The 18,625-nt window shown below is 34.8% G+C and overlaps 1 protein-coding gene across 4 annotated transcripts in view; it reads left to right on the top strand.

Moving 5' to 3' along the window:
- Cep120 (centrosomal protein 120) overlaps positions 1-16,871 on the top strand; it is a 62,980-nt gene extending 46,109 nt beyond the window's left edge. For 3 of the 4 annotated variants that reach the window (XM_074076570.1, XM_020176305.2, XM_074076569.1), the window contains 2 exons: positions 9,615-9,760; positions 15,054-16,871. In XM_074076570.1, coding sequence (XP_073932671.1) covers positions 9,615-9,760; positions 15,054-15,288 — 381 coding nt within the window. In that variant the 3' untranslated portion in view covers positions 15,289-16,871. Of the gene's footprint in view, positions 1-9,614; positions 9,761-15,053 lie in introns of those variants that run through there. The other variant, XR_012448982.1, reaches the window with a different exon arrangement.
- The last annotated feature ends 1,754 nt before the right edge of the window (positions 16,872-18,625 follow it).

Below are 18,625 nucleotides of genomic sequence, written 5' to 3'. Positions count from 1 at the left end.
CATTCCCCAAAGTTAAAGGAGAAACATCTCAAAGAGAAAATGTTTCAAATAATAAACACTGTTAAATTGGAAATCATTTCAAGTTTTAAAATAGTGGGTGGGGAGATGGGAAGATAGTATCTGCCACTGAAGGAGTACTGAGTAAGAGACTTAATACAGTGTTAATTATATGGTACTACTAAAATCAGTTGAAGAGATGCAACAGTATTAGCTGTTTATAAGTAATCATTAGTGATTGAAACACAATGTCATTATAGTTGACATTTCCTGTCAAGAACTTTTTACTTAAATTGTTTTTTACGTCATGTTCATATGTGTGTTATAGATTACATTCTTTTTTAAGTTTGGTTGTTTTTTTTTTAATCATTGAAGGGGTTTTTAAAATAAAAGTTAAGAAATTTTCTAAATAGAATCAAATTCATGATTCTTGATCCTTTTAAACTGGGGTATTATGATGGAGGGGGTAAATGCAACTATGACAGATTGTAAGAACTTTTGTAAATGTCACATTGTACCACTAGTATAACAATACTATAATTAAAAAAGAAAAAAGTAAACAGATACTGGGGTAGTTTCTTTTAAGAGGAAGTTGAGTGTGAAAGTTTTCTACCAATGAAGTCCTTCTTCCTAACACATTCATCCTTATGTTCTGCCATCTTCTGCATCTTTCCATTTAGCTAATTTTTTTTATTCTTTTCACCATCTAGCCCAAAAAAACCTTTAGCAAAGTAACTTTAATTATTCGTTCCTAGTAAGAGAAGATACCGTAAACTTTCAGATGCCTCCCATTCTTGAGTTACTATAAACTTAACTAAGGAAAGAAAACATTGTTGAATTAGTGATTCTCCAAAACTTATACTGCATGAAAGAAAATGAAAGTCCTGGCTTCAATCTTTGAGTGCAGTATTGTTCATTGCTTTCTCATTGCAAACCAGTTTTATTCCTCATCCCACAAACTTTGTGCTTTAGAAACAATACTGTAAACAAATTTTAGGTCATTAGGAATCATTGATGTTTTGCAGACCACATAGAAATGCAACAATTTAAGAAGACAGGAATGGGGTTGTGGCTTAAATAGTAGAACATTTGCCTAGCATGCATAAGGCCTTGCTTCAGTCCAAAGCACTGCAAAAAAGAAAAAAAAATTTAAGAAAAAAAAAGTAATAGATCTTAGGATCTACGCAGTGAGTTATGCTCTGCCACTAACTGTTTTTGGAAGATTAAAATTAATAACTTCATCAAATCGGCACATTTCATATGTAAGAAAATTACTTAAAAATTTTCCCTAAAACTTTCTATTAAAAACATATTTCTGTGTTTAGATGTAAAATTGGAGTTGTCTCTCTGCTTTTGTTCAGAGGATTGTTTGTGCAACTTCTTGTTTAAATTGGATTAGTACCATGTTAATTTTACATTGCCTCTGGTGAATAGCCACGGGGCTGTAATCCCTGCCAGTAATTTGTCACATCAAACCCTCTGGAGGGCCATACAAAACATTTGTGTAGTACGGATTAGACAGTGAAAGCCATATCTTAGATTGTTAATAAATGTTAATGACAAAACCCAGCTGGTGAAGTTTGGAAATGAGATCTAATGCTTGGTGCCCATTGCCAAAAGAATGTTTAAACAGAGATTTCCATTACTCAAAGGTGACCTAGTATAGTCAATTTGTGAATTAAAAAATCATAACCTTCTAATTACTTAGAAGAAAATTTTCCTTCTGATTCACAACCATAAAAATCTGTTTCCAAGTTATAAGCTTTGTAAAGGTTTTCTTTTATGACTAAATAGCAATATAAATAAGTATAACATAAAATGAGTCCTAATTTAGGAAACAAGGAAATGATACTCTTACATTCTGGGTTTGGTATCTTGGGACAACAACAAAAATTCTACTTAGTAGACATGTAGGGGACAATTTAGCTTCCTTTTTTCTCTTCTCTGTGAAAATGCACTGTAGAAATATTTTAAAACCCAAACAGATACTTAAAACAAAATTGGTCTACAAATATCCAAAACTATCTGCATTAGTCCTACTTACATATTTACCTAAAAATACGTCTTTATACCTTAGAATATATATAAGCAGAATAAAAGTGACTACTTTTTTAAAACAATGAATCTTTATGTATGAATTTGTTGTAGAAAATTTAACATTTTTACTATGTCAGATATATTAAAACTTGATATGTTTGTCCCCAGGACAGGAAACAGAGCTAAGGTTTTAGGTAGGATGTGGTCCCTTGCCATATTTGTGCACAGTAGAACTGTTTAAAACTAAGCTGATATATTTAGTTAAAACAACACAGACTTCATCGGCTGACATCAGCACTATCTTGTCCAGCCTCCTGCTTATCCACTCAGAGTAATTAATTTGATTAATTTATAAGTAATTTAGCCAAGGATGGGATGTAAATCTTTGTTTAAGAAAACAGTTGGAGGTCCAAGTCTTGGTTAAAAACTGTGTCTTGAAACCATCCAGGCCCTCCTACTGACTTGTCAGCTCTGGGTTATTTTCAGAAAACTTTACTTGAGTTCCTTAGCTTAGTTCTAAGTTTTTCCCACAGACTTACATGGCATGTGTGAGTGGGAGAGTAAGTAGTGGCCACTCTGTAGCCGCTGTTTAGTCTAGTGTGTGTGTTTACATCTCCCCTCTGGATTTATAGGCAGCCAAGGCAAAATAAAGATTATGCCCACTTGATTGAGGAGCCTTTAACCCAGAGCACCTGGAGTGGAGTGTGTCTCTCACTAAGTCCTAACTTTTGCTTGTATTTGTGATTATTACTAATACTGCATACTTGGTTTTAAAGTCAGAGCATTTAAAGAATATTCTTGTATGTTCTAGAATAAAAATGTTTCAGTTTTATAAAACAGACTAAAGTGAAAAATATTTTTTCCTGCTTGCAATCATACTTGTACTTATTATAAAAAATGCAAAGTTGCCACATTATATTCCAGAGAAAATAAAAACTGCTAATACTTTCATCCCTTTCTCAGCCAGAGATAATAATTTGATGTGTTTTTGTCCAGCTATTTTTTCCTTTCTTTTTAAATAAATAACTCTTAAGTGAAATGTACATTTCAAAGAACAGATTTTTCTGCCCTCCCCCCCCCCCCCATCAACCTTCTAGGGTAAGAAACAATACCGGGCACATGTGCCTTTCTCAACTACAAATCGCTGTCCTGAATTTTATATTTATCATTAACCTTTTATTTACAATTTTATAACTTAAGACATATTTAAAATATATCTTTAAACAGCTTAGTTTATGTTTTTAATGTTTGTATACATGGACTCTCATTCTCTATAAATAGATCAGTTACATAGTCTTTTTTAGCAGGCATGTTTTTTTCCCAAGTTTCCTTATAATAAGACAGCACTGAATGGTTATCAAGTGTTCATATCTACAAGTGGAATTTCTGGTTCAAGGGTGTATCCAGGCCTTTTTGGCTTCACTAAATATTGCCTGATTGTTTCCTAAAGTGATTGTATGCACTTGCAGTGTCCAGTGCTGGTACATAATTGTTTTTTTCTTTCATACCATAGACAATATTTGCTTATTATTAGTTGTCTTAAAATTTTTAGTTTGGTGAGTCTGAAATAGTATCACTTTATTGCTTAAGTTTTCATTTGCCTAGTTACTAATGATTTTGAGCATCTTTTTATGTTTATTGACCACTTACATTTCTTCATCAGTGAATGTTGATTTATTCAACAGAAGTGAATCAGTAGGTAATCCAGATTTTCGAGTAATCAGATAAGATTTCTGAAATACTACAATCACTGTGCACTAGAAAATGGGTGACATGATAAAGGAATGTGTTACAGAAGTAGAATCTTTTGAATCAAATTCTAGGAATGAAAAGTATTGCAAGTGAAACTAAAAATTCAATAGATGAGCCAGGCAGGATGATACATACCTGTAATCTCATCCCTCAGGAGACTTGAGTTTGAGGCCAGTCTGGGCTACATAGTAAGACCTGTCTCCAAAAAAAGCAAAAACAAGGATGTAGGATCTAGAATATACCTCACATTGAAACACAGAGGGGAAAATAAAAATAGAAAATACAGCAAAGAGCAAAAGCACATATAGGATAAAGTATATTAGACTACCTTGTATGTGGTTGAAGGCCTCACCCCCTAAAAAAGCGAAAGACTGAGGAAAAAGTCATATTTAAAGAGATACTGGCTGAGAATTTTATGAAAGTCAAATAGATGTCATTCAAGAAAGTCTGTGAATTCCAAACAGGATAAAAACAAAGTAAACCACACCTGCATGCATCTTAATAAAATTGACATAAAGCAAAGAATATACTTTTTTTTTTAATTCATGGGACTGAGGTTTGAACTCAGGGCTTCACGCTTGCAAAACATGCACTCCTTGAGCTACACTTCCAGTCCATTTTGCTCTGGTTATTTTGGAGATGGGGGGTCTCTCGAACTATTTGCCTGGACTGGCCTGGAACCACAATCCTTCCAATCTCAAGCTCCCAAGTAGCTAGGATTGCAGGTGTGAAGATATTAAAAGCTATTGGAGACAGGGGAGTTTGGTGGGTAGGAACAATGCCCTCAAAAGGAGCTAGGATAAGACTGACAGGTGACTTTTTAGCAAAAGTAAAGAAAATCATAAGCGAATAGAATAATATCCTTAAAACACTGAAGGAAATTGTCAACCTAAAATTCTGTATAAATGTTCTTCACTAATTAAAGTGACATAAGACTTCTGACTAAAAAAACATTGGGAGAATTTTTCATTACAAACTTGAAATAAATGAAACAGGCTTTTTAGGCTGAAGGAAAAATGATCCCAAATGAAAGCACTGAAACACAGGTGAATAAAGAGTAATGAAAATTAAATGCAGGTTAAGTGTAGAAAAACATTTAAAATATTTCTTGAGTTTAAAATGATACAAAAATATGAAGGAACAGTTAAGAATGTATGTTTCATTTTCTGTAAAATTATAAAAGTTCTAATTTATATTAGATTCTGTTAAATGCAGGATACATATTTTTTAAAAAGGGGTAAAAATAAATAACAGCTTAAGAGAAGGGAAACTGACATAAATCTTTGGTTAATATAAAAGAACATGAATGCAAAAGATGGGTGGGATGAGTGGAAAGTAGAAATGTGGGAAGATTTAAACCCATACATAATTGCTTTAAATAAAATTAGGCTTAATGCTTTCATTAAAGATAAGTATTAAATAAAAGACTGAGTTTTTTAAAAAGCCCAATAGTGTGCTACATATGGGATATGCCTTAAATACAAGGACACAGTGGTTCAATTATGAAAGAGTGAAAAATATGTACTATGTTAATAATCACTAAAAAAGAGCTCGCAGATACTTGGGAGGCAGAGGTAGGAGGATCTCAGTCTAGGGCTGGCTGGGACAAAAGCACAGATAAAAAGTTTATTTTCATCTGAAAAATAAACTACAAGTAAAAGGACTGGATTCAAGGCCCTGAGTTCAGTTCCCGCATAATATCCTGAAAACTGGTAGAGCACTTCTCTGTCAACAGAAATTTAAACAGCAAATTATCCATTGGTATATCTAGAACACGTCATTGAAAAAGTCAAGAATAGACATTGTTTTCTAGTGCACATAAACGGTTAGCTAAATGGTCATTTACATGGTAAACCATAATTCTCAGCACATTTAGAAGATTTTAATTCAAAGTGTGCTTTCTGATCATAGTGAGATTAAGCTAGGAATTGGTAAGAAATATCCTCAATAACCCCTGGAAAACTTGACACCACTGTGAAATTAGAAAATATTTTGAACTGAAATATAATGAAAATAAAATATATCAAAGCTTGAGATTTAGTAAAAGTTACAGAGGAAAATTTATAACCACAGATGCACTGAGAAAATAGGAAAAGCAAAAAAAAAAAAAAATCCTCTAAAAATTTCTTTTAAAAAGCCAGTAAAAGAATGAGAAGTAGAAAGAAGGAAATAAAAATTAACGAACGAGAGGAAAATATACAGTAAAGTCAACAAAGTCAAAGTTACTTCTTTGAGAGGCACCATCCCCTTTGTAAAAGAGTTCGAGGGCAAAAAGAAGAGGCACTATCAATACCAGAAATCTAAAGAAGGACAGACTGCAGGTCCCACCAGTATTTTAAGAGATGAGGATGGTAAGAATATGTGAATCTGAGAAATGGAACTTAACAAAACTAACACAAGAATTTAGAAAAATAAAGTCTTATGGCTGTTAGGGAAATTGTAATGAAAAATCTAAACACAAGGAAAACTCCAGACTCAAATGGCTTTATATTTGAATTTCAGTAAACATTTTATGAAGAAATAAGCCTAATCTTACACAAACTTTCAGAAAATGGGCAAAGAATATCCTCCCTCCCTTTTATAAAGTATGAGGCCAGCATAACCATGATCCTAAGATCTGACAAGGACATTACAAAGACAAATCAGCCAGTTAGTCTCATACACAGATATAAAACGTGTAAGCATCACACCCAAGTGTATTTATTAAATAAATGCAAGGGGAGATTGTTCCACTTTAAAACAATAAAGGAGGGAAAAAATCATATCCTGCCAATAGATGTAGAAAAAGTCAGTAGGCATTCATGATGATACTAGTACTTAGCAAACTAAGAATAGAAAGGAAGTTTCTTAGCCTATTTATCTACATAAATCCTACAAAAAGCTTTCTTAAAATAGTTTTCCCTGTGAGATGAGGAATGAGAAAGGGAACGTTCCTGTACCAGCATTTCTTATCAACTTTATAAGGTGTTCCAGTGTGATAGGGTAAGAAAAAGACCTGGGGTGTGGCTCAGTTGTTGGGCACTGGCCTAACACATGCAAGGCCATGGGTTTGATCCCCAGTACCACTAAAAAAAAAAGAAAGAAAAAGAATCTATCAACTGGAAAGGAAAAAAAAAAAAAAGACTGCCATGATTTGCATCTGACACGGATATACAGATGCTCCTCAATGGATAAGCCCGTGTAAGTTGAAAATATTGTAGGTGAAAAGTGCATCCAGTACATCTAGCCTGCTGAATATCAAAAGTTAGCAACACAATACACTGTGGAGTATCAATTTATTTACCCTCCCGCCCATGTGGCTGACTGGGAACTGCTCTTGCCCAGCATCATGAGAGAGTATAATCAGATTGTCACTAGCCAAGAACAAGATCAAAATTCAAACTGTGGTTTTTTTACTGAATATGTATCACTTTTATACCACTGTAAAGTCAGGAATCATTTGTACTTAGAAAACCAAAAAGTATCTTACAGATGACCTATTAGAAGTAGGTGAGTTGAACAAGTTTGCTGGAGACAAAGTTAACATAAAAATCAATGTTATGTCTCTATTAAAGATGATTAGATGGCCATGTGGCTTACACCTGTAATCCTAGCTATTCAGGAGACAGAGATCAAGAGGATCACGGTTTGAAGCCAACCCCAGGCAAATAGTTTGTGAGACGCTGTCTCAAAGAAAACCCATCACAAAAAAAGTACTGGTGGAGTGACTCAAGGTGAAGGCCCTGAGTTCAAACCCTACCACTGCAAAAAAAAAAGAAAAAGATGATTAGACAAAGAAAATTTAAAAGCTATTTACAGTAGCATCTAAAGTCAAATACATAGAAGAGCAAAGAAAGACATTAATTGTAGTATATAGAGAACCATGAAGTATTATCAAACAGAAGTTAAGAATACCTAAAAATAACCGAAGAGATAAACCATGTTCAATTGTTGAAGAAATAATATTGTAAAGGTACTAGTTTAGGCCAAATTTGTAGATTCTGAATAATCATAATCAAATCCCAGCAGGTTTTTTTTTTTTAGCCCTAGAAATATTTATATGAAAATTCAAGAACCAAGAATGGCTACATTTTGAAGACTAGCCAAAGAGATTACTTATTCTATCATATATCTAGACTTATTGTTACAAGACTTAGTGTCATTAAGACAGTATAGTGTTAATGTAAGGATAGCGAAATAGATCAGTTTAAGCATCCTGAAACAAATGCATAATTACATGGACAGAGGAGATACTGTCAGGCACTGGAGGAGGGATAATGGTTTGAGCTTTATTTGAGGAAAAAATGAATCTCGATCTCAAAGTAAATTTTGTACATGTTGACTGATCTTTATGAAACTTCACGAGGGTACCAAAAAGAATATCTTCAGGACTGCAGTAGGCAAAAAGTGTCAGGACAAACAGCACCAGTCAAATTACTAGAGAAATTTGGACCATATTAAAAGTAAGGACTTCTGTTTATCATGAAACACTGTTAAAGGAATAAAAGGTCAAGACAAAGACTAATGGGAAATATTTGTAATTTGCATAACTGACAAAAGGACTTACCTAGTCAATATTGGATTACCTAATATCCAATATTAGGATAAGAAAAGATGGACAACCAAGTAGAGAAAAATGTCAGAGGTTTGATAAGAACTCTACAAATGAACATATTGAAACGCCATTAAAATAATAAAATGTGTGTAATTTTGGTCTTTGAAACATGTAATATAAAATCACAGTGAGATAACAATATGCAACTTGTCAGTACTGTTAACATGAGAAAAAAAGGGTAGTACCACGTGATGACAAAATTTATAGCACTGAAATGCTCATGAGGAATAGTAATTGGTAAGGCTGCTTTGCAGACTGTTTGGCAGAATTCTAAAATCCTCGTACCTTCTGGCCTTGAATCCTACATACATACTCAATCAAAGTGCATACCAATGAGTACCAGAGGACATAAACAGTAATCTTTTTATTTTATGATAATATATTATTATAATAAGTTGGAAATTTCCCAAATGTCCTTCAGCAGTAGAATGAATACACGTGCAGTCATTCAGTGAAAAATCACTGAACCTGAATGGTCAATGATACAGGACAGTACAAATGAATCTCAAGATCAGTGTTAAGTGAAAGAAGCCCAACACAAAGTAATCTATATTGCACAATTCTGTACAGCGCTAAGAATAGCCAAAACTTGTGATGTCTTTGGGAGAGTGCAGGTGGTCAGTGACTAGGAGGAAGCACGGGGGCTCCTGAAATTCTGCAATCTCTTCGTGTAGTTGGCACATATGTGAGTGGTTTACTTTGTGGACATTTAGCAAAATGTGCACTTGTGATTTGGCCCTTGATTTCATTTTATACCATTCAGTAAATTTATTGTTTTCAGAAATTGATGACATGTATATTGACCCAGCTCTCCCTCTTTGAGGTTCTGTCCCTCTTTGAGGTTCTGTCCTAAAGAAAAGCACTTGTTTCTACAGAAATATGTAGAAGGATTCATGAGCTATGTGTTAAAGTTTTGTACAGTTAACCCTGTCTTAGACATGCACTATCCCTTCTGGCAGTTTACTGTGTTGACAGCAGCTGCTTTCTTGCCTTCACCTTCTGTTGTCCTATGATAGTCAAATCTCAGTCACCAATTGGGCCATGAATGATTAAGATAGCAAAGAGAAAGAGTATTTAGAGAAAACATTGGGATTTCTAGGTTACATATGACTCAGAGTTGGCAATGCATGGCTTTATCTTGGATATTGTCAAATAGGATTATAGCCACAAGTCAAAGTCATATGAAATATGTATATTCCTGACGTCATGTGTCTGGCTTCTTTCTTCTTTCAAGAGAGAACAAGAAAGTCAAATGGCTCGTCTTAAAAAACAGCAAGAGGAACTGGAGCAGATGCGACTGCGTTACCTAGCTGCTGAGGAAAAAGATACAGTAAAAACTGAGCAACAAGAATTGTTGGATATAAGGAATGAATTGAACAGGTATAACTTAAAAATTTGTTTCACTGAAACAAAAGTTCCGATTAGACAGCCATTTAACTGGGTCTTCTCTGTACCAGGTAAGGTAGAACTTCAGATCTCTTAAAGATGAGGTAGATCATATATAAAGTATATGAAGACAGTAGTAAGATTCAAATTTGTATGATTTACAGATTTGATAGATAAAAATACTGTCTTTATTTTAACCACCAAAACAATGCTTAGCACTTTTTTTTTTTTATTTCACTGCTATATATGACAGAAAAATTTTGGAAGGCAAGGATCATATTATAATTCATTAATGTATAATGTCTTCTTCCAGGTTCACAATGTTGTAGACACTTGATAAATGTTTATTGAATAAAAGAGAATGGTAATAGGACAGATTGAGCCTGTAAGCATGGCGTACTGTTACCCTTTTAAAACCAACATTTATTCATTTATCTTTTGCATACAGTTAAATTCAGCTTTAAACACTTGAAGATATCATGGGATACTTTTACCAAATACCTGTAAACTGAACCATGTCCCCCTGAAATTTACATGTTGAAGCCAAAACCTGCAATGTGGTGGTATTTGGGTATGGAGCCTTTATGAGATAGTTTTAGATGATGCTATAAGGGTGGGACCCTCAGGGTGGGATTAAGCTCTCATAAGAAGAGACACTAGCGCATGCTCAGTCTCTCTCTTTCCGCCCCACCATGCAAGGACAAAGCAAGATGTTTCTCTAGAAACTACCATGCTGGTGCCTTGATCTTGAATGACTCTAAAAGTGTGAGCAAGTAAATTTCTGTTTTTTAAACTAGTTAATGTATTATATTTTGTTTTGGTTGTCCAAGGTAAGACAGTGTGCTGTGCTCTAATAAAAATGTACTAATCCTTTGAGAAGCTAAAAAGTTTTTCCCCAAACTCACGCTCAGAAAAGACTACCTAATAGACTCCTGTATCCATCCAAGAGAGTACATTCCAAGAGCCCCAGTAGATTCCTAAAATAGCAGATGGTACTGAACCCAACATTATTGGTTTTTTTTCCCTATGTATACAAGCATATGATAAAGTTTAATTTATGAATTTGGAACAGTAAGATATTAACATAATAAATAAAATAGAATAGTTATAACAATACTGTAATAAAAGTTGTGTGAATGTGGTTTCTCTCTCAAATTTCTTATTACATTGTACTTACCCTTCTTGTGCTGATGTGAAATGATGAGATGAGATGGATGAGGTAGGAAAGGCTACTGTGTAAGGGTTACTTGAACAAAAGCACTGCCATACCTTAACAGTCCATCCAGCAATTGAGAGGGGTACAAAGTAACTAACAGGCAAGTGGCAAATACAGCTGGACAGAAGGATGATTCCTGTTCTGGGCAGGATGGACTAGGTAGCCTGCAGTTTTATCATGCTACTTAGAATGACATGCAACTTATGACTTAGGAATTGCTTATTTCTGGAATTTTCCATTTAATATTTTTGGGTCACAGTTGGCCATGGGTAGCTGAAATGGTAGAAAATAAAACTGGATAAGTTAGAGACTACTGTAATTTGCTGCTGCTTACTAATTTCTTATGAAGTAAATATGAAACATTGTTGAAGCCGTGACTGAGATGAAAATGACACTACAGAGAGGCCCAGTGTAGCCCAGAAGTTAAAAATGCAGTCTCTGGAATCAGATATGAATTCTGACTCTGTGATTTATTAGCTGTGTGACCTTGAAAGGGTATTTAAATCTTTCTCTTAATCTTTATTTTCCTCATCTCTAATCTCATCTCTAATTTTCCTCAAAGAGGTGCTTTGAAGGTTAAAAACATGAAACAGGCATATATGCACTTGAAACAGGTCCTGACACACAGAACTCAGTAAATGTGAACTTTGTATTACTAATATTAGGAGTACAACTAAATTTTGTAGTTTCTTATACTTTGAATTCAAAATTCCATCTAATGGATATTAGCAGTAATCCGAAAAAATGAATTTTAAAGTATTAATACTACAAGTGGAAACACAAGACTTAATATAACTACACTTATGGAGGGATTGGGTTTAATGGTCTTTGGCATAGTTTTTCAACAAATACTGTTTAGTGTCTACAGTCTACTTGGAAGGTGTTGTATATTAGTGAGTTATAAAACATACTGTTTAGTGTCTACAGTCTACTTGGAAGGTGTTGTATATTAGTGAGTTATAAAACATAGTCCTTGCCCTCCATAGTTTTGCTGCCATGTATAGCACTGAAGCTAAAAAAAGTGCTATGTGCTTAGAACTGTTTTGGTGGCTTAAATGAAGAGAGCATTTTTGCTTACCAAATTTTTAGATCATACAAAATTGAATCTTACTAATATCTTCCTAAAGTAGGACTGAAAATAACCAGATTAAATATATCAGAGACAAAGCAGAACCCCCTGTATAAGTTTTTAAAAATAACATATACAGTTATTAATATTTTTAATAATAATGTTAATTATATTAATTAATATACTAAAACAGTTCATGTGAAGGAACCCTGCTGGACTTAAGTGACCACTATTAGCCTTGTGATTTGGCTGCCAAAGAGTCAATGCAATTAGGGACGGTAATAGAAACAGTGTTCAGGATGCACTGCAAAAAAGATCTCTGGTGTGTTCTGAGCAATGTGGAGGTACCCAGAGATCTTTCAGTGGAATGTGAATAAGAGGCTCCATATCCTGTCACCCAGTTGCTTTGGAGAGTAAGGGATGTTGAACTTGGAGAAGAGAACTCTTGGGCAGGAAAAAAAGTATAAAGAGGCACACCAAGTTCAATATGAGATGAACTTTTGGGGCTTTGTGGTTTGAGTTTTTTTTTGAGACAGGGTCTCACTATATAACTATATAGCCCAGGTTGGTGTCAAAATCACACTCCTCTTTCAGCCTCCCAAGCACTGGGATTCCAGTAGTGTGCCATGAACCCTCACTGATGAGGAGTGTTGTGATAAAGCAGATCTACAAAGCCAAACTGTCCTGGTAGCAGGAAGTATGTGAGTGGAGCCAGACATACTGTGGGCCACCAGGTCTCAACTTCTGTTGTGACCATGACAGCTGACTTGCATTTTAGTAACTATTTGGTAGGGACAATCTTTCAGTTGTGTAAAAACCTCATTTGTCCTTCATGCATATATAGATGATTAAAAAACAGAAATGGTTAGACTTTTTGGTTTGGTGTTATATGTCATTAACTTGCCTAGAAAACCCCCTTCTTCCACAATGGCTATAAGAGTTAAGGTGGAAGAAATAACTATTCAGAAATATACACTGACACTGAAGCAGTGTATTGCTTCATTCAGTGGGAAATTTTGGTACCAGTATCTCATTAGTCACTTGATTTCCCACCTGGGTCTCAGTGTATAGTGCTCCTTGCTGTTTAGGCTCTTTTCCACAAACAGATAAAGATATTTGGTGTCCTACTTGGACTATATACTTTAGTTTCATTTTCTTTTTTGAGGAATTATAAGAGTTTCATGTTTCAGAGGACCATCTGAACACATGAAACTCTTTACTGTCAATAGTCATGCACTCTGTGGGCCCAGCCCAGTCCTCCTGGTCCTTCCTTCCTGACCCCATGTGCAAATTCAGAAGTGGCCTTGCTTTTCCATTGGCCTACCTCTGAAGACCATCTCAAAGTAGGGACTTAGGCTCAGTTGCTTTATCTTACAAAGTCAGAATTCCGGAGTAGTTGCATCCAAATTAAAACATTCTGTAGCCAGTTATTAGAGAACTCTAAAGTTAATCTTAAGTGTACATTCTGAATTAAAATATATTCAGTATCCAAAATTGGTGTTACTGTCGCTTGGTAAGTACATTAAGCATACTATTAACTCTGTATTTTAAGGCAAAATGATTAAAAATCCTTTTGAAAATACCCAAATCCCAGAGCAGCACCTGCTTTACCTCCAAATAGGGTCACTGGAAACATATGGAAGCCATGGTCTAGTGGTGAATGTCTCTAATTCCAACACTAGAGAGACTGAGGCAGAAGTATCAAAAGTTCAAAGCCAGCATAGTAAGACCCTATCTCAAAAACAAAACAAACCAGAAAGCTATCTGTAGAAAACATTAATGTGTACATGCCCTTTGGAGCAGGCATTTGTATTTAGAGTTTCACTTTCAACAAGTAATTGAGGTATAAGTTCCTTAGTACTATGGATCTTTTTCTTGATTTGCTTCAGTATCCCTCAAAACCATTTGATGTAAGTAACTATTTATTGAATGAGTCCAAACATTAAAGGCATAATTATGACCTGAAAATAAAATAAAGGATGGTTAAATGATGGTATATCTAATGATGGAGCATAATGAATGTACTAAGAAGAATACTTAAGTTAGGCACAGTGGCTCATGCCTGTAACCTAGTTACTTGGGAGGCCAGGATTGGAAGGATCTCTGGTTGAGACCAGCCCAGGCAAAAAGTTTGAGAGATCCCATCTCAACCATTAGCTGGGTGTAGTGGCAGACACCTGTCATCCCAAGCTGCATGGGAAGCTGAGATTGGGAAGAGTTGTGGTTCCTGGACAGCCCAGGCAAAAAAAATGGTCATGAGACCTCATCTCAAGAACAACAAAAAAAAGCTGGGCATGGTGGCATGCACTTACACCATCTACAACTGGAAGCATGAAGTTGGAGAATAGAGATTCAAGCCAGCCTGGGCAAAAAGCAAGACCCTATTGCCAGAAATACCAGAGCAAAAAAGGGCTGGGAGTGTGGCTTAAACAGTAGACCACCTAGCAAGCACAAAGTCCTAAGTTCAAACCCCAGTACTGCCAAAACTAAAAACATTTAATGATGTGGAAAACATCCATTATGACACAGCATTTTGTGTATAGATCATTCATTTTTTTAGCAAAGAATACATATTTTTAAAGTACATATATACATTTTGGTTTAGGAAAATACTCATTTTAGTTATCTCTGGATAAAATTACAGACTATTTTCATTCTCTTCTTTTTTTTTGAGATACAGTCTTCTTGCTACATAGCCTAGGCAGACCTCATATTCACTAGGCTAGTCTCAATACTCCTACCCCAGCCTCCTGGAATTATAGGCATTCACCAACATGCCTGAAAGTTTTGATGTATTTTATAATTAGAAAAATAATTTGCTTTTAAACTGCCTTTCATAAATATGTTGAGTCTGACTAGTCAGATGGTAGATTGGTTTGTAGTTTTTTGTGATGATATTACTAAAAGCTTATCATTGAATTTTTTTTTTTTTTTAATAGTGCTGTTAAAACCAAACCAGTATTTGTTGCTTGCTAGAGTGCCATTTGTTCTTGACTTCTCAGGTTAAGGCAACAAGAACAAAAACAGTGCCAGGATTCCAGAGAGATTGCGAGTGGAAAAACGGATGGCCCCCATGGCTTGGCATTTGAAGACGGTCTAGATGACTATTTGACTCGCCTAATAGAAGAAAGAGATACTCTGATGAAGACGGGTGTGTATAATCATGAGGACCGAATAATAAGTGAGCTTGACCGACAGATCAGAGAGGTTTTGGCTAAAAACAGTGCCAGTAATTAATGACATTTGGAAAATCCAGAGACTCCAGGTCTAAATTTTAATTTCATTGTAAAACCCTCAAAAGAAGGGAAAGTGGAGATTTTTAAATGCTACTTTCAGCTTTTATAAGCTGAATTTTGTATGTTACTGTATAGTATTTATTTGATTGTATTTACTTTATGCTACCTCTCTCCTGCTGGTTTTAATTGTAGCTGCATTTTATATACTCATTTGAATGACTTTTTCAGTGTTTCCTGGTCTTTAATCTGATGGCTAACTTTCAAAATAGCTTTTCACTAAGTTTGCTCTAGAGAAATGATTGCAGTAATTTCCAGTTATATAATTTTTCATGTTGAGCCAAAAGAGGATATGTTGCACTTTAAAGATGTTGTGTCCTGTTCTATTTGATTGTAAATATCTTAAAAGTTGAGGCCAGTTCTAAATGTAGCCATTTTTAACTCATTTTATAGGACCTGTCTTTTTCCCTTAACCTGTAATATTTGCAAATGACAAACTTGAAAACAAAGCAGTATCAGTGCAGAGAAGCCATATTTGTAGTGGGTCACCCATTAGCCATTTTGTTTAAATACAGTCACTACAGATTAAGCTTGCTTTAAGAACTTCGAATTGTCAAGTTTTAGTGTTCTTTTAGAAAAGGAGTTAATAGTCTTCTCTGTCATTCTCCTGCTCAAGATTGCTTTGCCTCTTGTTAAAATTAGATGTTTTTTATTTTTCAGTAATAGAGAAGTACTAGCTAGTAAACCCTTTGTAATAGAGTATGGAAACAGACACAAAAGCTTTAGTGAAAAAAACAAGTGAATCTTACCTATTCTTTTACTCCCTCCAATTTTAATCATTCTTTTTCACAAGTTGATGAGATGAAGTCCTTGGATTCATGCAGTGCCACATCTGTGTAAATTTTAAAGTCCTTTTACATCATACTCTTCACAGTCAACTTTTGTCCTCAAAGCAACATTTTCCAAATCCTTTTACATAGTACTTGAAAAAGTTTACCAGCAAATTCACAAGTTAGGTTGGGTCTTAAAATATATGTAGTTAAAAAATTCTGATTTCCAAATATAATAAGTTTAAAGTTTACTTTAGGAAGCACATACTGTTAGCCAATAACTTTAAGAAAAGCAGAATAGGTTATCTGGTAATGTTAATTTTTCTGTTATTTTCAGCAAAGGATATTTCTTGTTTGGGAAATTAAAGTCCTATATACATTATTTGTATTTTTTCTTTTATTAACAAACTATTAATCTCCTAAAAAATCCCAGCAATAAATAACAGAAAGAAGTTACTGAATGAGAGGGTAATGAATCATTTAATCATAGCAGAAATTTGAAAGATTAATTATAGTTAGATATCTTCCCTCACTGATTTTTATGTCACATGAATCAAACAAAAGTATTCTTTAAGTAAAATACTGGTTTACCTTCACTTACATTGTGTGATGCCTGTAACTTTTCAAACACTAGAGGGGGCCTTAGATTCAAAGAAACAAGGATTTTTCTAAAATGTGTGGTTTATTTACCTTCTGGAAAGCCGCCTTTTGGCTACTGTAATTTGACAAATAAACTCATCATTGTATTCATATTTAAGCTCTTGAGTAGTCTATTTCTGTTACCAAACAGAGTAGGCAAAGTACTTGACTCATCCTCTTTCAAGTCACTTTGTTGGTTTTATTTTTTTCTCAAGTGCTTACATTGCAAATACTTTTATATATCTTAGAATTAGGACAGTGTGAAATTTTAACATTCTTTCATAGCCTTTCAGCCACAGCCATACCATTTGTAAGTGGCATTTTACATATTTATGCTGATTGCTTTGCGACACTGTTGTCAGTGCCCATACATTAACGAGTGTGACCACTGTAGATAAGTGGTGGGGTAGGTAGGTGAACAGGCTTCTTAATTACACATGCAGTAGGAGTGTATATTTTCATCACATATTTTAAGGTGAAATAAAATTACCCTTAAAATCTTCATGCTTATTTTCATAGAGAAAGTGCATAGTTTCCACATCTAAGGCTGGCATGTTCTATATGAGAGGGTATGTCATGTCGACCAAGTATACCTAGTACTGTATCCATGTAAGCTTTCTTTACAGGAGTATCCCAGTAATTCTGTCTGGATGGAGTTCTGTTGCTTCAAGCGGAAGTGGGCAGTTGAGTATGGTTAAGGATGTAAGGAGCTTAACACAAACTGCAGGGGAAGCAGTCTAGTCTGACCTGATGATTTTCAGCTCTCCTTATTGCTCTCTCCATAGACTTCCCAGCCTAAATCTGCATTCACAGAGTGCTCAGATACTTGTCTTTGGCCACCACAGAATGAACTGACCTGTTTCTTACAGGCTGTAGGAAGGATCCACCAGTAGATTTTAAAGCACGGTTCCATTACCATTGTGTCTGGCTTGACTGTGATTTTTTTTAACTGATATAGTGATATACTATTTAAAAATTACCATTTTACAGTATACGAATCCATGTTTTTTTTTATGTTCACAAGGTTATGCAACCATTATCACTATCTAAAACATTCTCATCATCCCTAAAACAAGACCCTGTACTGTTAAGTCACTCCCCATTTTCCCCTGTGCTCAGCCTTAGTAACCACAGAAAGTAATCTACCTTCTTTCTCTATGTATTTGCCTATTCTAGACATTCCATATAAAGGGAATCCCAAATTTGATATTTAAAATTTAAAGATATTGGAAAACCTAAAGTATAATTTTTCTATGACTAGTATCTATAGAATATAATATATAGCATTTTATAGATGTTGAATTAAATGATAGAAGCATCCAGAAGGTCCATATAAGGGCATAACATTCATAAGAATAGGCTCAGCTGTCCTTTTGTCTAACACTTCCTAAATCATTAACCAAAAATAATAGTGAAAAATATGTAATGTTCTTCTGTAACATTTCTGAGCAATTCTGGTGCTGGGAATAGATTTTGATTAATGCATGCCATGCCATTGGTGTCTTACCAGAATTGCATGCTTTTTCCATGTTAATAGAGTTTGGAAATTATGGAAAGCACAGTTAACCAGAAGGTAAGTCCTGTGAGGGCAGAGATCAGGTCTATCTCATTTTCTGCACATGCCAGAGCTAAGGTAGTACCTACCATCAGCAGGCCCTCAGATGCTGCAGTTATCCCTTGGTATCATTGGGTGATGGGTTCCAGGACCCCTGTTAACACCAAAAGCCAGGGATGCTCAAGTCCTGTCTGTAAATAGTATAGTGTTTACAGACAGCCTACATACAGTCTCCCTTAGAAGTCATCTTCAGATTGCCTCTAATACTTAGTACAACATAGATCTGTGTATTTGTTGTACTATATTGTTTAAGGACT

This window comes from Castor canadensis, chromosome 6, assembly GCF_047511655.1.
Source record: "Castor canadensis chromosome 6, mCasCan1.hap1v2, whole genome shotgun sequence".
Classification (NCBI taxonomy): domain Eukaryota; kingdom Metazoa; phylum Chordata; class Mammalia; order Rodentia; family Castoridae; genus Castor; species Castor canadensis.
This window is presented reverse-complemented; position numbering and strand designations above follow the sequence as displayed.